At 39.8% G+C, this 18,893-nt stretch overlaps 1 protein-coding gene across 6 annotated transcripts in view; it reads right to left on the reverse strand.

Moving 5' to 3' along the window:
- Positions 1 to 3,568: 3,568 nt before the first annotated feature.
- The window catches only part of LOC145979843 (clavesin-2-like), a 93,792-nt gene continuing 78,467 nt past the window's right edge, over positions 3,569 to 18,893 (reverse strand). For all 6 annotated transcript variants that reach the window (XM_083112874.1, XM_083112876.1, XM_083112878.1 and 3 more), the window contains 3 exons: positions 15,824 to 15,934; positions 10,071 to 10,221; positions 3,569 to 4,437 (listed from right to left, as the gene is read on the reverse strand). In XM_083112874.1, the coding sequence (XP_082969000.1) occupies positions 4,409 to 4,437; positions 10,071 to 10,221; positions 15,824 to 15,934 (291 nt within the window). In that variant the 3' untranslated portion in view covers positions 3,569 to 4,408. The remainder of the gene's footprint in view (positions 4,438 to 10,070; positions 10,222 to 15,823; positions 15,935 to 18,893) is intronic.

An 18,893-nucleotide genomic window follows, 5' to 3' on the forward strand; every position in this document is an offset into this window, starting at 1 on the left:
AGTGATGTGCCGTAGACTATAAGTTACGTCTACATGCGTTGTCTAGACGTAATCTACGCATGTATTACATTGGATTGTAGTTTACATAGACTACGTAGACAATCTAAAGTGCATTAAAATGAATTTTCAAGGGTTTCATGAAAGGAAAGTGACATTTTCAACTATACTGGTTCCTAACGAACTGACAAGAATCCTATTTACAACAAAATTTCTCTTCTCTTCTATTATCAACTATGGAAGAAGATAAATATTATGCAAAAACAACAACACATGGCAGTCGTGAGGCAAGAGTGGTCTTTTCCCATAAAACACTAGAATATTTCCTATACTAGGATTTCTTCTAGGTCAGAAATTGTTCGAATGTGGAAGAAAGAATATGAAAAGTTCTTCTCACTTGATACGAAGTATAATTTTCTTTTAATTCCACGGCGCCCTTTGCTAAGTTATCACCTTTCGCTATGTTGTTTACATAGATTACATCATCTGCGTGTATAAAATAGTCTACGTGTAGAATGTAGACTATCGTCGTTTACGCGTAGACGCACATCACTGGTCTTGACTCAAATATAACACATGATCTCAAGGTGTGGCTATCGGCGTCGCTATGATCGCATAGGCCTAGCTTACGCCCCCAACTACCACACCAAGTGGTGTGTACAACACAGAGCAGTTCTTTTGAGTTTAAATTCTGTCAACGATCTTCGGCAAATACTAATTTTTTATGCGAAATCCTCGCTTTTATAATACGTATTTCAAGATCACAGATCAAATACAGATGAATCACTTGCCAATTACCAAAGGATGCTACAACGAAACTGAAATCTACATGGGTTTCTATCATAGATTATATAAAACACTTTTTTTAAAAACCATTATCCAATACAAATTAAACATACAATATTAAAATATTAAACAATAGATATTCATTACAAGCAATACATACATACAATAACATAAAATTGGTAGCGTCATTGCCTTGTAATCAAGGGTTCCCGGGTTCGATACCCGGTGGAAACACAAGTGGTTCGGATCCCACTTAAAACTGTAGGTCCAGTCCCGATTAGCCTTACCGTGCATAAAGTGGACTTAAAACAGCAGATTTCACAAAATAATATATCAGTGACATATTTTCAAGTTGTGACGTCATAAAAATATGAATCATATCAAGTTCCAATCAGCAGAATTCTTTCATATTTTCCTCAAAGTTCTTGGGGTTGTTTATGATCTATGATTTCCACGTATTCTTTTCTATTCAATGTTTTGAGAGCGTCATATTGGTATAATCAAATTTTTGGCTACTTAAAATATAGGAGGAAAAATCTCCTTATCTAAAATCCCTACCTGAAAGATTGTTTTTAAAAAATGTAAAAAGGCCCTTCAGAAAGGATAAAAGTGTGAGGACGTATCCAACAGATTAAAAAGGTAAATAGACATTTAAAAAATCCAGAGACAATGTATAAAAGTCCCGTGTTTCTCAGGAAGCTACAGTTATTAGTTTAAACACTGTCATCATCTCCCACCATGACAAGGAGTCGGGAAGATGAAAAGTTTGTCTGAGGACATTAAAATTCTCACACTTAATACAGATGTGTCGAACAATTAAAACAACATTTACACGGCACAGAGGAGGGTCCAGTCTAGTAGCAAAAAGGCAATATGTGAGAATATTGAGATGGGTTGAATTCTGTGCAGACAGAAATCAATTGAATATTGTGGAAATTGATTGGAGGCGTTTGTGCTATCAAATTGGAAAGGCAGCTGATATTTTATGCTAATTTGCTGGAAGTTGCCTTCAAAGTTGTCCCTGGTTCGATCCACGGTGGAAACGCGACGCACAGAACTTCGGATTCCACTTTAAACTGTAAATCCAGTCTCGAGTTGTCTACCTGAGCACCTCTAGCGGTCAATATGTGAACCAATCAGCCATTTCCGTTGAAGAAGGAAGGGAGATGTCTTCCAGCACCGCGTGGCAGCAATTAACGCGCCATTTCTTGAAAAGTACGCAAGATATTTCAGATTTGTCTTTCTTGTCCATTAGTATCCCTGTAACGGTATTACATACTCGAATTACAAAACAATACATCCTCAAACCTGGGATACTGGGCGTCATAACTCGATAGTCTAATCACTTCATAAAGGGGATCGGTTGAAGAAGCTGAAAAGATCTTCTTTCAAGCACATAACACCGGCAATCTTCAGCGGATGAAAAATCCGCTGACACGAGTTCTACAGGAAATCGTATGAAACAAATTAAGTACACTCAGCCTTATGCTAAAAACACCGTTAACGACAGATGCTGTCTCGTCAACGGTTTTAACGATCGGAAATTCGAATCCCCAGTTATACTCAGAAATTTATCGCGTGAGCAGTTCTTGTCTTCGACTAATGATATATAGCCTATCGATACGTAAAGAGTGGTGCGTTTTCCTAGTTTTGTTTTGAGGAGTGGTTTATCTACGAACCAGCAGAGACTATCTTCACATCCAGTTCTACAGGTAAACGAACATCCCTTTCTGTTATTCTTCCAACCCTGCCACACCAGTCAACCATCGAAATGTTAAAATCTAATGTTTAATTGATCTCGTTATTTCACATGGGCTAACCTCCTTTGCTTGTGTACGTATTACTGTTGTTTCTCCGGGGTATTGCCTCAAGCCATAAGTGTACCTCTCGCACAGGCTCTCACTTAGCCTGAGAATTTAATCCCCAATAAAAGCCGGTGTGCTTTTATAGTATATTCATTGTTACTATTAAAATTCCGGAAAGTTTCCGTAAGATGGCAACACTGCCGCTCTTACTTTATTATTATTATTTTCCCCCAGGATGTATTAGCTTGTTTTCAACGAAACTTCGCATCGTTGTAGGAAAGTACCACTGCTACATACTGCATGTTTCATTCGCTTCAGTCTATTGTGAGGGCCGGCCACAGAGGCCAATTTTTTAAAACTCAATTTTCATCTTCTTCTTCCTTTAACACTAATTATTTGGAGGTGAAATGTATAAATTTTAATTGTGTTAAAAGCCAGGTCTTCAAGAAAGAAAGCAAATCTCAATTCATCTCTCTACGACAATTAGTTCTCGAGATACGATTTTTTTTGTACTTCAAGGCAAGTTCCAAGTCCCGTTCGCAGAGTGACAGGCGCGCCAGGCTCCGTCCGCTATTTATTATCCTAGTCCGCACAGATCCTTACCGCACCTAAGGCACAGCTCATGTGTTTATTAATATCAACATTTCTAAGGTGCTGTGGAGTGCGCGGGCAGCTAAAACCACTGAGAAAAAAAAAACAGAAAAAAAAACCCTTAACCTACCCTGAAGTAAAATCATAAATACGTAATCGTGGAATTTGCAAATGTGTGAACACATGTGAACGCGAAAATGCGAAAAAGAGTAGAATATAAATTAGAAATAACAGTAAAAATCAGACATTACAATTCTGGGAACACGAAGTGGATAATTTTAAAATATGTCCTCAGAATTATTCCATCATATCAATATCCTTTCATTTGTGTTGCCTGTCAGACATTTCCATAAATAAACAAATCAGACACTTAATATTTGAAACGGTTTATTACACAATTTACAGTATTTACATGTGAATACTGCTTATGTACACTTCGACTGAAACAATATATTAAGGTAATATAGAAAATAGGAAATGCATTCATGTAAACCTCTACTAGAATAATTATGAAATCATAATATAGTTATTTCAGCTACGGCATGTTATTATATTGCTACCATTGAAAGGTCGAGACATTTTCAATATAAATCCAACAACCTTTGGTATACAGGGTGTTCATAAAGTCCTGGTATCCGGGATTTTATGAACACCCTGTATATAATTCCAGTTAAAATTTCAATATAATTTAAGAACTTATAAACAGTTTGCTGCTTAAATATTCCAGAAATGTCCAAGGAGAACTTATCAACTCACCAGAAAAGTTAGAAAAGGAAAATGTATGTACTAAAAATAAACATTACTTCACACTACGTCATAGTCAAGCAATTCAACTGCTGACTTGGGGATAAGGCATTGACAGCATTGCTTGAACTACATCACATGGACACTATTTACAATGAATACAAGCTTTTATTTTACGAGTTATACATACTAAACAAGTAAATTGCTGTGTATTTACACAGTTCATTATCACATTTTGCAAAGTATACAAGATTGCAATTTTACACTTATCTTCAATAAAACCTAAGTACCACATACACTGAACACTTTTCTGCACTCATACATGCTTAATTAGCATAGTCCCAAAGGAGCATTTTTATTCACTTGTCAAAGATTTCTTCAGACAATGAGGTCTTTTAACTGACTTGTTTCTTTGACAAACGATTCCAAGTTGAAATCTTCCGAAGGATTTTCTTCCCGGGACACTATTTCTCACAGCATTCTGATCAGTTCTTGAACCCGTACGAATTCCACTCTGAAATCAAAAGAAGCATTATTAAGTATGCAGATGATGTGATTTTTGAAGGGAGAATTTCGCCTTCCAGGTATCTGCTGGTTCATAGTGGGAAATATCTCGTCGTTTGATTCGCGCGTAACAGTGCAGTGAGGGATTGTACTTGTGGAGGAAGAAGAGCCACCTCCGTGACGTAGTGGTTAGCACACCCGGCCTGGGGCGTGGTTGTTTTTGTGATTGTCACTCCCATTTATTTCATCATCTCATCCTCATGTTCGCGATTAATCAAAAGTTACAGAAAAGGGAAGTGAAATAAACCAAAGCTCTGTTGCTTACTGACCTTGAGGTGCGGTGTGCAGGCGGGAGGTTCGCACCGCACGGATCTCCATAAATACCAGGTGGCCACAATTAATGTTGCCCTACAGAGCCCTATGAAGGCCGTTCGAAGCAACCGATTGCGGTGAAAGTTAATACAAAGTCTATGAAGAGCACGGGGAAGCGAATTAAATTCATTTTATTTAAGTTGAAAAATTCCAACTGGTTATAATATGTAATCACTTGCAACACTGCGAGTGTACACTCGTTCGTAAGTTTTCGTCATAACATTAAATTACCGTCATAAACTTTTTAATAAATATATTTGGCCTTAGTACACTGTAGTTTTAAAATGATACACCAGGGATATTTTCTCTTCGACTTGTGCATCGAAACACCGAACACGTATATATTAAAAGGCGCGCATACACTAACGTGTATTTACGCAAGGTATTTACGACGTACATTTTTATCCGCACACTATTCTCTTCCAGCCCAGTTCTTGCAAGTACGAGCGGACTCTGGTGGTCGTGCAAAAACCAAAGGCAGCAGTGCAGTGGGATCTGCGAACGGAGGATTGATTACTGGATGCGGAACTCTCATGCAGGCTCTTGAAGTGGCCTATGTTTCGCAAAAACCTTATATTCATTTAACCATCGTATGTTTATCTAAAAGTTATCTGCTTCCAAATGTATACAATTGAACTTATTCAACAGTAAAATTTCAATTCTGTATGCGGAAATGTTCTATACGTATTCAAAGCACAAACTACCAATCACATCTCCGCGATTTGATGTTACATACAAAATTTTAGAATATTAAAGCTGGAGGTGGTGTTTCAGAGATGGCTTTTTCTCAATACACCCAAATGTAAACTTCACTTCTACCCAGTACACCCTGGACTGCATTTTGAAAATAACGAGACTGTGGTGTCTGGACAGGATTAATTATAAATAAACATACACACACACCCACATATTATATATATATATATATATATATATATATATATATATATATATATATATAGATACACACACACAGGGTTAGTCAAAAATATCGGGACAAGCCAGTAATAAGAAGAAGCTTGGACGGAGGAAAATCACATGTTAAAAGTGGGTATTGGTGCGGAAAGTGCATTGAATGGGGGTGTGGCCATCATGGCAGCCATCTTGGATTCCGCCATATTGGATATCACACAATATTTTCAAATGGAAAGGGGTATGTATGACACATCAATTTAGGCTAGAATCATCCCACAAACGACAATCCGAACTCATTTTGGACCTATCGCCATTCGTGGAAGAGATAGGGTGTACTACGTTAGACTGCAAGAAATGAGATTTGTCTGAAAGAGGCGTGGACGGAGGACAAACACATGTTGCAAATGGGTATTGGTGCGGAAACTTCAACAAATGGGGGGGGTGTCCAAGAATGATGGGAGGCATCATTCCTGGCCTTTTCTCAATAACGGTAATTTAACATTTGAGAGGTATTTGACAATGCTTCGTGAACAGATTGTCCCTGCCATCCAAGTGTCCACACACGATTCTAATCGTGTTTGGTTGCAACAGGACAGAGCGCCGCCACACTATGGACGGGATGTTCGACATGTTACATGTAACCTTTCCACATTGACGGATTGGAAGACGAGATATGATCGAATAGCCTCCAAGATCTCCCGATCTATCAGCCCTGGATTACTTCTCTATGGGGGCACGTGAATGACAAAGTGTATCGCATCAAACCACACTCCCTGAATGATCTACGGAATCGCATTGTGGACGAAACAAGAGGACTTTCTCGGGATGTGCTACAACGTGCACTTTGCAGTTTTTACGATCGGTTGGCATATTGTCAGGCAGTCGACGGGAAGCAGTTTGAGCACTTGCTTTGAGGCATTCTGTAAGTCAATGTCATGTTTTCTTGTTCATGCTCTCTGTGATTTGCAGTGTACAGTTACCCACAGGAATACAGTAAACAATTCTTTCAGGCAAATCTCATTTCTTGCAGTCAAACGTAGCACACCCTATCTCTTCCACGTATGGCGATAAGTCCAAAATGAGTTCGGATTGTCGTTTGTGGGACGATTGTAGTCTAAATTGATGTGTCATACATACCTCTTTCCATTTGAAAATATTGTGTGATATCCAATATGGCGGAATCAAAGATGGCTGCCATGATGGCTACACCCCCATTCAATGCAGTTTCCGCAGCAATACCCACTTGCAACATGTGATTTTCCTCCGTCCACGCGTCTCGTTATTACTGGCCTGTCCCAATACTGTATATAAGAGAGAGAGAGAGGGAGAGAAAGAGAAAGAGTCGCGGTAGTTAAGTCGTTATGGCTTCTGACTACCATGCGAGAGACCCGGGTTCGACCCAGGAGTGACCGGGATTTTCCCACATGTTCAAGCGGCTCCGGTGCCCGCACAGCGTCGTATGAAGTAAACTCTGCGGGAGACTCAAGGGGAGACTCTTGGGGGGGGGGGGTAAGAGGGGCTAGGGGTGTGGTGCTTTCATAGGTCATCTCGATCACCCCACTAAAGGAAGAATTACCATAATTTAATCATATGAATCATGTAAACAGAGGGGCTGCCAAAAAAAGAACAAAATTCTGCACCCTCATTTCAAATATATACTTTTTTTTTGGAAATATATACCATGAAGTTACTTTTTTTAATTTTACATAGAGATTCTTCCTGTACGGTGGAAAGTTAAGGCCTTTTAAACTTTTGGCTGCGTACGAAAATCACGGTGCGTAACATCCGCAGCTCCCCAAATACTGTCGGATTTCTACGTTGCGTGCAAAATTTAATGACTTCGATGTAATCTTACGGCTGTGTATAGGCCGCAGAGAGTGGATCAAATATAAACGGAACAGGGGCCACAGAATGAAATCAACAAGGTTTATTTCAAACGTAATCTCCACTTGTCCCACTGTTTCACCAAGCGGTGAATACCCTGCTTGTAGAACTCCCTTGGCTGTGATCCGAACCTGTGGCGAACATTGTCCATGACTTCATTGTCCGAGAGGAAGCGGCGCCGACACTTCAATGCCTTTTTCAACGGACCAAAGATATGGAAGTCGCATGGTGATAGATCAGGGCTATGCGGTGGGTGTTACAACCCTGTCTGCCCAAACGTCGCCAACATGTTCTTTGTAACAGCTAACGTATGTGGCCGCGCGTTGTCATGCAGCAAATCCGCTCCAGAGGACAACAGGCCGGGCCGTTTGTCCTTGATTGCTGCTCGCACGATACTGCTGCTCGTCCCCATACGCATATCACGTGCTCACGCGCGGCTTATTAGGGCGAGTCCATTATGCAGTAGGGGTTTCCTTCTCACGTGCGACTATCTAGGGTGAGTCCATTATGCAGTGAGGGTTTCCTTCTCACGTGCAAATATCTAGGGTGAGTCCATTATGCAGTGGAGGTTTCCATCTCACGTGCGACTATCTAGGACGAGTCCATTATGCAGTAAAGTTTCCTTCTCAGGTGCGACTATCTAGGGTGAGTCCATTATGCAGTGGGGGTTTCCATCTCACGTACGACTATCTAGGGCGAGTCCATTATGAAGTGGGGGTTTCCATCTCACATGCGACTATCTAGAGTGAGTCCATTATGCAGTGGGGGTTTCCTTCTCACGTGCGACTATCTAGGGTGAGTCCATTATGCAGTGGAGGTTTCCATCTCACGTGCGACTATCTAGGGCGAGTCCATTATGCAGTAAGGGTTTCCTTCTCAGGTGCGACTATCTAGGGTGAGTCCATTATGCAGTGGGGGGTTTCCTTCTCACGTGCGACTATCTAGGATGAGTCCATTATGCAGTAGGGGTTTTCTTCTCACGTGCGACTATCTAGGGTGAGTCCATTATGCAGTGGGGTTTCCTTCTCACGTGCGACTATCTAGGGTGAGTCCATTATGCAGTGGGGGGGTTTCCTTCTCACGTGCGACTATCTAGGGTGAGTCCATTATGCAGTGGGGGTTTCCTTCTCACGTGCGACTATCTAGGGTGAGTCCATTATGTAGTGGGGGGTTTCCTTCTCACGTGCGACTATCTAGGGTGAGTCCATTATGCAGTCGGGTTTCCTTCTCACGTGCGACTATCTAGGGTGAGTCCATTATGCATTAGGGGTTTCCTTCCTTACCTCCCGCTCTACTTCTACACAGGGTTGTCGCCACACACATACATAAATATAACCCAATACATCCACTGTTCAGTTTTCATTTGATCCACCCTCATACGTACCATGTTCAACCCACTTAAAACTGGTTAAACTGTTCGATAGAACGCATGACAACTGTTAATGTGGCGAAGAAATACTTAATAAGACATTAATTTACAGCACTGAATGCATGAATATGTCTAAATCATATTTCTTTTTGCTCTGTAGCAAAGCAAAAAGGCGAGAAAGAGCACGATCATGGAACCACCATGATTTATTTCCTTTTACTCAGGAAAAGTAGCCGATCAGCGTTTCAGCGAGCGTTCTAGTTTTACGAAGGGCATCTTTCTTGTAGTTGCAACATGTATGGGAAAGAGACATGAAAGATGATTCCATGCTGCTGTGTGAAAACCTTTCCAAACACCTGGCAGTGGGATGCTATTGATAGCTCATGTTCGTGCCAGTGTGCGCAGAGACCTCCATGTGGCCCTCAGCGGTTCGTTCGTCTTGGGAAACAAATCAAAGTCCCAGGGACTCATGTCAGGATAATAAGGCGACTGTTATGGGGTTGGGAGGTGTCATGTAGAAGAATTTAGGTGTCCTTTTACATTTCTTCAGTAAATTAAGTGATACAAAAGTCCTCGCGTCAAGGTTGTGTGGATCTGTTGTTTTATGATTCACGACCACTTTCAAATGCCTTGGCTCATCTGGAGACGGTACAATACGGTAAAGCGTGGTCCAAAAAAGGCCTCGCGTAAGCCCTTGTAAATTTATCGTGCATTCCTTCCACGTGTAACCTGAAATTTGATAAATATTCGCTGTTCTTCACGCGTGAATATGGTTCAGGCCGGTATTATACGTACGCACACTTTACTTTGTCTTCTAACTACCACATAACAGTACTATTCAGCACCAAACATCTACACACGATCCGTGATACAAGGCTAAACAAGACCATATCGTCCTTTGTCCCAGCGACAACTGACAAGCGTATATCAACAGTGTTGCCACTACAAGAAAAATGCCCCTCGTATATACAGTTCTATGGCCAGAATAAAGCACTGGCTGCAACAAATAGGATGTCACGGCTTCCAGTGGCGGGCATGTGCCCCCGTTAAGAAACCACTGGACACACCACTGGGAGAGTCCTCTTATACCACTGAGTACCCACCTTTAGTGACGTTTTCCTGGTCCAACAGAGTTGGATACCAGTCGGAGCTCCCGTAGTTAATCTTGGGCAGTTTCCCTCCGTAGTTCTCCGGCAGGCACTCGGGGGATATGTACTGCTGGAGGGACTTCATGTTGCTCCCGTGGAAGAACAGCTGGAAGAAATAGAACAAATGTCACAAAACGACAAGATTTTCACTTGAATGGATAAAAACTAAAATCTTCCCCTGCACATTGCAACATTGAGGTTGATAGGGAGGAGTAGACATATTGGCTCAACAGATCCACCACGCTCCGGCACACTTACCCCTAGGTACAATTTTCATTAGAGGCTCGGTGAATTCCAGAGCCACACAAGCATGGCTCTACCTGACATTACCTGGAATCTTGACAGATTTCTAGGCAGGGTGCAGCCTGGTCCACCGCTTAATGATCATCCCAGGTACTGTCGCTCACACTGACTGATGCCCCAAAACACATCCTGTGTTCAGTGACCAACATAGCTACGTGTACGTACAGGGTCGTCGGCAGATCTGTTTTCTTGGGTGGGTTAGGCCATTGTTAAAACAGGATTAGTACAAATAAATACAATAATAATTATTATTTTTACCATTGTACCATAATACAAGGGTTGGATAAAAAGTAATGGCAACACTGGTATAATTGGTACTTGACTGTATTGGCAGAGGAGCACGTGTTACATTCCTTCAAAGTAATCGCCCCTCATCTCTACGACCTTCTGTCACACGTATGGAAGGCGTCGTACACCGTCAGCGCGTCCATCTCTGTCGATGTCCCGCAGTGACCGCCCTATAGCACGTATGATGGCTTCGCGCGTGTCGTAGTGCTTCCCGCCCAGTGGTTCCTTCATTTTGACAAAACGGTCGTAATCACACGGTCTCATCCGGTGAATACGGCGGATGTTCCAGTACCTCCGACTACCAGTTATGCAGGAGCGCCGTCACAGTGTTCGCAGTGTGACACTTTGCATTGTCAAGCAGGATGATGGGACACCGTGCCGTCGCTTCCTTCTTAATGCGAGACGAAGGTGGTGTTGCAAGAAGGTGCAGAAGTAGGCTGCCTGAGAGACGTTGTTCTTGACTAAACATATTGTTAGGGCGCTTGCACTCTCGTCCTCTGCTTCAGAGCACTGCTGTTTTTGACTGAATAACATAAAATCGCTCCCACTCACTATACTTCCTCGTCTGACATTCCTTTATCAGCCACGAAACGCTTGTGGCGCTGTGACTCACCCCTTTCACGGGACAGCAGTGTTGCCATTACTTTTTATCCAACCCTTGTATTTTAAAATTAGTAACTTTTATAAACTAATAACAACAATTTTATAACAAATTTCCATCATCATTATTATCAGGAAACCTTTGAGTGAATATCAAGTACAACTGTTTCTCCGTTAAGTTTTCTCATTTTATCAGGTTCGTGTACTGAAATTCATACTTGTTATAGGTTTTTTATTGGCGGTCTCGTGGTTAGAGTGGTTAGCACATCGCGCTACGACGCCAGGGTCCCGGGTTCGATCCCCGGTGGCAACTCATTGCAGTGGTTTGGATCCTACCTTCAACTGTAGGTCCAGCCCCATTTTGCCTCTATGAACATGCAGTGGGCTTAAACAAACAATGCAAGTACAACTAGCATTTAATCCCAAAAGACTATTTACAAAAGTAATGACCTGGTTGTTCAATGAAATTCACAGCGCATAAACATTGTTAAGTTTGAAGATCAGATAATAGTGTGGACATGTGAAGAAAAACTTAAAGTTCTATTACCACTCTGTAGCATTGGCAATATATCTGGCAACATGTTTAAGGAAAACAATGCCACTGAAGCCAAGGACGTGGGAAAAATGTTTTTCCTCGTTTCTTCGTGTGAAAAACTACACAGCAATGTCTGCTAGAAAAAAAGCATTTCGGTCACGTTATAATTCTAGAATGTAAGAGCGCCATCTCCTGCCATCTTTGTATGTTTCATGAATTATATAGTTATGACTAGGACTACGATTTTCATGACAGCATATTTATTTTGGTAAGGGGGATGTGTTCCCTAAATATATAGAAATTCATATTATGAAGGAACTAATTAAATTTGGGTGCTTCTTAAGGGCAAATTTTGGCATATTTAGGCATTTCTGCATGATAGAGCATATTTTGATGGATTTTCGGTCATATTCAGCATATTTTCGCCTTTTCAAGAAATGTACAGTCATTTTCGAAGTGGATTCGTGCCTACTCCCAGGTTCATACGTTATTTTTTTTTTTTTACTGCAGCAAAATCTTTTTCAATTTCATTTGAAAATTTACAGAAAGTATTCATTGTGGATTTCAAATTAGGGCCCATAAAGTGAACTAAAAATTGTACGTGTGTGAAAATATCTCGGCATTTACGGTTTGAAAGCCCAGTTATAAGGGCATATTTTTCAAATTCAAGTGCATATTTTGTGCTATTTTAATTCATAAGAGCATATTTTATTTTGCATATTTTGGTGATTTTTATGTCATAAACATTCTAGCCCTTGTTATGACTAATTGGTACATGGAAAAATACATTACATATCTAAGCTCTGCAAATATACGAGGGTTGTTTGGAAAGTAAGAATTTTTTTTTTTTAATTTGCAACCGACATTTAGTCTATAGATTTAGTCTGTGACGTTCACAATCAATTAGTAAGTAGTTTATTTCACCTATTTGTCACATGTAAAATGGCTGACACAAACCTAATTTTATGAGGGAGAAACGTATTCAAATCAGAAGGAATGATACGTGTAACAACTGTTTGCAATAATTTCATAGTCGACTTTTTTCAACGAATCACAAGACAAGGAAAGGACATAGAGAGGAATTCCATCCAGGCCTAATCCTTGGTAGGTGTGTGTCTAGGAAAAATAACATTGAGCGGGTCTGTAATGAGACACTGTAATGCATATTGTAATGCACCTACACGTTTTTCTGAATAAATGGAGAATATATTGGCCAAGGTGTAATCTAACTTTAAAAAATGCTGAATTGCATTTTGAAAATTTAATATCAAAGTTCAAAAATAAAATTCTGAATTGAAGAAAAAAGAACTAGAGCTTAGAGACAAACCCTTACTTCAGATTGAAACCAACACACCCAAATTAGGTTAGAACAAGTGCTAGTATCAAATGCAACAAAAATGTTGTTCCCCAGTGAAATTTGCACTACATGAAAGCAAGATACGTCGCTTCGGAAGGTGATGCATTAACATTTGCGGAACACAATGACGTCATCAAGATATCTCCTGCAAACAGTGGAGATACGACAAAACAGCATTCAGGCGACGGCATATTGTAATTCTAATGTCTATGAAAAGGTAAAAAAAAAAAAAAAAAAAACTTGCACCCCAAATATTTCAGAAGTGGAAGGTGCTATTGCTCTGCTGTTTTCACAGAAATGAAGTGTAACCAAGGGCTCATAATTGTAGCCCATACACAGATTATTATAATTATTAGAATGTGTATTTATTTTAGAAAGTTACATTTTTTCAAATGGAACAATGCCTATTGACAGTAACAAAATAAAAATAGAGTAAATTAGAATGTCAATGGCATTTTTTTCAGGATTCTAGTACAAGTAGTTTTGGAACTATCGTAGTTTGAAAATTGTACAGACCGACAGTTGTCTGCTCCATTCAACTGCTTAGTTACGAGGCTATGATGTTCGTATGTTTGTTTCCTTTATACAGTCCACTGATTGCATTACGACTTTTTTGTCAGTTACGTGGTGATAGTGCAAGAAGTCGGACGTGGTGGAAGAAGGTGTTTACCAATGATGAAAAAGCCGTCATGTTAATGGTGCATGGAGAATGTAGGAAGAATGCTGTTATTGCTTGTGCTCTGTACGCGGAACAAAATCCCAATAGACGTCACTCATCGCGACAATTATTTGTGAACCTCCTCAACCAATTACGTGAAAATGGAAGTGTAACGCCTAGAAAACGTAACAGAAACAAACGAGTGACTGGAGAAGAGGTTGAAATTAATGTCCTCGCTGCTGTTGCTGTACATCCGCACGTTAGTTCCCGTGCAATCTCAAGAGGAAGTGGCACGAGTCAGGCAAGTGTACTACGCGTTCTCCACAGTCATAAGTTCCATCCGTATCATGTCTCTCTCCATCAAGAGCTGCATGCAAACGATTTCGAGAATCATGTTAACTTTTGTACACCAGATTTATCATGTATCTTGCTTAGTAATGAAGCAACATTTACAAATCATGGGCAAGTAAACCTACAAAACATGCACTATTGGTCCGTAAACAATCCCCATTGGCTTCGTCAGGTGGAACGTCAGCGTCCATCGAGTTTAAATGTGTGGTGTGGAATAGTGAACCATCAGCTCATGGACCCTTTGTTCATAGAAGGAACACTAAATTCTCAAAAGTATCTCAACCTCGTAACAGACCAACTTCCACAGATGTTACAAGACGTTCCACTGCAGACTAGGAGGAACATGTGGTATCAGCATGATGGCTGTCCAGTGCATAGTGCACGAAGTACTACAGCTTGTCTTCACCGATTGTTTCGAAATCGTTCGATTGGACGAAGGGGACCTGTACCTTGGCCGGCACGTTCACCAGATTTGCCCCCCTTTAGATTTTTTTTCCTCTGGGTAAGCTAAAATAGACTATTTACAAGGACATTGCGACTATACCAGATGATATGAAACGACGTATTACTGCTGCCTGGGCTGAAATTTCTGATGAAATGCTAGAACGTGTGCATCAATCTTTACATGGCAGACTGGAAGCTTGTATTGAAGCTGGTGGGCGTCATTTTGAACACAACCTTTCAAGGCCAATTCTCTTTCTTCTTCAGAATCCAACGAATTGATTTCTTAACTTTTTTCTTAAGTTAGTGCTGACCAGTGATGTGCAGTAGACTATAAGTTTACGTCTACATGCGTTGTCTACACGTAATCTACGCGTAGATTACATTGGCTTGTAGTTTACGTAGACTACGTAGACAATCTAAAGTGCATTAAAATTAATTTTCAAGGGTTTGATTAAAGGAAAGTGACATTTTCAACTATATTGGTTCCTAACGAAATGAAAAGAATCCTATTTACAACAAAATTTCTCTTCTCTTCTATATCATCAACTATGGAGGAAGATAAATAGTATGCAAAAAACAACAACAGATGGCAGTCGTGAGGCAAGAGTGGTCTTTTTCCCGTAAAACACTAGAATATTTCCTATATTTCCTTCCTAGGTGAGAAATTGTTCGAATTTGGAAGAGAGAGTATAAAAAGTTCTCTTCACACATCAGCAACTGATACGCAGTATAATTTTCTTTTAATTCCACGGCGCCCTTTGTTAAGTTATCACCTTTCGCCATGTTGTTTACATAGATTACCTAATCTACGTGTATAAAATAGTCTACGTGTAGAATGTGGACTATCGTTGTTTACGCGTAGACGCACATCACTGGTGCTGACACATGTCGCAGACAACTGCCGGTCTATACAGTTTTCAAAACTACGATAGCTCGAAAACTACTTGTACTAGAATCCTGAAAGAAACACCATTGACATTCTAATACACTGTAGTTTTATTTTGTTACTGTCAATAGGCATTGTTAAATTTAAAAAAATGTAACTTTCTAAAATAAATACAATTATGAGCCCTTGGTTACACTTCATTTCTGTGAAAACAGCACCTTCCATTTCTGAAATATTTGGGGTGCAAGTTTTAGGTGATTCACCCGATTTTTATGCTCGCACTTACCCTACTCTTGAGCTTGGCCTTGATCAAAGGCTTGAAGATCTGGTACACCATGTTGAACAGGAATGGCTGCTTCACGATGTGAACGTTCTTCAGGCGAAGAGGCAGGGCGTCCTGGGGAGCAAATAACCAAAAGGTCAGCAGGTCTTTTTCAAGATACTAATACAACAGATAGTAGCAGACAATATTTGTATTTTTATTATTTTAAGTCGATTTTCTTCCACTTTTGGATGAACGCGAAGATGAGGATGAGTGATGATTAGAAAAAAATAATGAAGGGAACAAAGAACATCCATTTCCACGACGGGGCTCGAACCCGGAACTTGAGTGATTGATATGAGTACATCGAGACATAAGCTCTTTTTACCCGCCACACAATGCGGAGATAACTTAACTAAATGAAAACTGAGGACAATGCCCAATCTATATATATATAAAAATGTATGTATGTATGTATTTATGTTTGTTTGTTCCGGCATAACTCTCGAACGCCTGGAGGAATTTCAACCAAACTTGGTACCAGAGGCGTCTCGTGAACGCATGCGTCAATTGTGGGGAAAAGGACAGCTTGCTCTGCGACGACATTCATGAGCATTTCTGCATTCTAATTCCTTCATATAGGAGAAGTATTTATTTTACAGGAGAGCGCTCAACTGAGCTTATGTTACATTTCTTGGATCTGAAGTGAAAGAAAGTAATAATTCTTTTCCCACAATTGACGCATGCGTCACTTCAGACCCAAGAAATGTAATATAAGCTTAGTTCGAGCTCTCGTGTAAAATAAATACTTCTCCTATATGAAGAAATTAGAATGTAGAAATGCTCATGAATGTCGTCGCAGAGCAAGCTGTCCTTTCTCCGACAATTGACGCATGCGCAGCATGCACCGCATGTGTTCACGAGACGCCTCTGCTTGGTACACACATGACTTACAATATGGAAAGAAATACTGTGTGGGTAAGACACCCCTAGCGCCCCTGGGGGTGGGGGTGGGAAGGGGTGACATGTAAAAATAATCGAAAACGACGATATTAGCGTGGAATCCATAGTTTTCGGGGTCGCTAAGATGAATAGTGACTCTCCCAATGCCGTTCAACTACAAGTTCATCACCTATCGGCATGGGGAGGTGAGAGGGGGTGAGAGAGGATGAAAAAAAATGTCAAAAAATACCTACATTAGAATAGAATCAACAGTTTTCGGAGTCGCTTAGCTAATTGGTGAGATTCATGATGACATTTGAGTTAAATTAATATTATAGTGAATTTGTGAAATATTTTACTTTATAATGTGTATACTCTACTTATACTTTTAAATACCTGTAAATAAAATTAGTTACATTTTACACTATAGTTAGAATTTATAGTTTTCCTATCTAATAGAAGATTGGGATAAATAAATATCCGGGCAACGCCGGCTAATCAGATAGTAATAGAAAAAAATATGCCTGTTAGAAATTTATGCACTCAATTTTTAAAATTAATATAGTCATGGATTTTTAATAATAATTCATCTAGGATAAATTATACATACCCTAGTTAAAAGCTGAGGCTGTAAAAGGGCACTCAACACATACAAGGAGAAGCACAGTACAATATATCGCAAGAACGGGTTGTACTGACTGTGAGAACAGGCACCAGAGCTTAGTTAACTTCCAAAGCTGTATCTACAGGTATATACAACGTGGAAGAGAAATACTATTGTATTGACTGGCCTGTGTACATTATAATAATGTAATCAATATATATACTACATTGCAGTGTGCGAATTAAGCTTTTTTTGTTTTTGGTGGGGGGGGGTGCCAACTCAGTGGCGTACTTGTGATTTCACATCGGGAGGTATGTTTTTTTGGGTATGCAAGACTGTATACGATACCAGTCAGTATAGTAAACTCTTGTCTTGCGGATTTCTTAAAGGTGCAGGAATTTTAAATAATTCAATTCCGGTCCAGGAGGGAAAATCAGCAAGCGTAAATGGGTTCTGGACCGTAAAGAACCTTATTGTCTGTAAAGTATTTCAATTCGGTCCTGAAACCTTATTACCAGATCAATTTAAATACGGTCCAGGAATATTTTTTTCTGGATCAATTTAAATACGGTCCAGGAACCTTTTTTCCGGATCAATTTAAATACGGTACAGAAACCTTTTTTTCTGGATGAATTTAAATACGGTCCAGGAACCTTTTTTCCGGATCAATTTAAATACGGTCCAGGAACCTTCTTTTTTCTGAATCAATTTAAACACGGTCCAGGAATATTTTTTCTGGATTAATTTAAATTCGGTCCAGGAACCTTTTTTCACTGAAACAATACGTAACTTGGACCGAATTTAAATTGTGCGAGTAAAAAGGTTCCGGTCCTGCAGCGGAACCCAATAGAACCCATTAGAATTTATGGGTTCCTGGACCTGTAACAACCCTGGTACCTTAGAACATTATTTCTAATCTAGGTCGTTAAATCTTATAATAACACTTGCATGTAATTAGGAACAGTATATGTACATTCTCAGAAAACTTAAACTCGAACACAAAAAGAATTATCGAAATAGTATCACAGAAAACTTGACCAAATCTCTATTGTAATGTTCATCTAACCTACAAGTCTCTTGTCAAAACTTTAATACATATAAATAGGGAGCGGAAGTTGATGACCTAAAAGATATGGGAAATGACCTATAGAATGTCCTAAAAAATAGGAAAAAATGACATAAAAAATGCAAAAAATGACCATTATATTTGTTAGTTTCAGGTTAAAAATTGAAATTAAAAGGAAATTAAACAAAATTCAATCTTGGTTTAAAAACAAAGGCACCAAATGATACCACATGCACATTCAATTAAAATATGCTATGAGGATTTCCAATGGAAACATCCGAATAATTTTAAAACAATTTCATGAAAAAGTCGTATACACTGAATGAATTGGTGTAAAGTGCATTAATTTGCCTGGTGATGTAGTGTCGTGTGTTTCTGTGGCACTGTAAAGAAAAAGAAATCCTGCGAGATGGTATATAGACCTTTGTTCACCTTGGTGAAAAGACTCAAGAATATTACCAAAATGAAAGAAGTGACAAAAT

This window comes from Lepisma saccharinum, chromosome 26, assembly GCF_977018435.1.
Source record: "Lepisma saccharinum chromosome 26, izLepSacc3.1, whole genome shotgun sequence".
In the NCBI taxonomy this organism is placed as follows: domain Eukaryota; kingdom Metazoa; phylum Arthropoda; class Insecta; order Zygentoma; family Lepismatidae; genus Lepisma; species Lepisma saccharinum.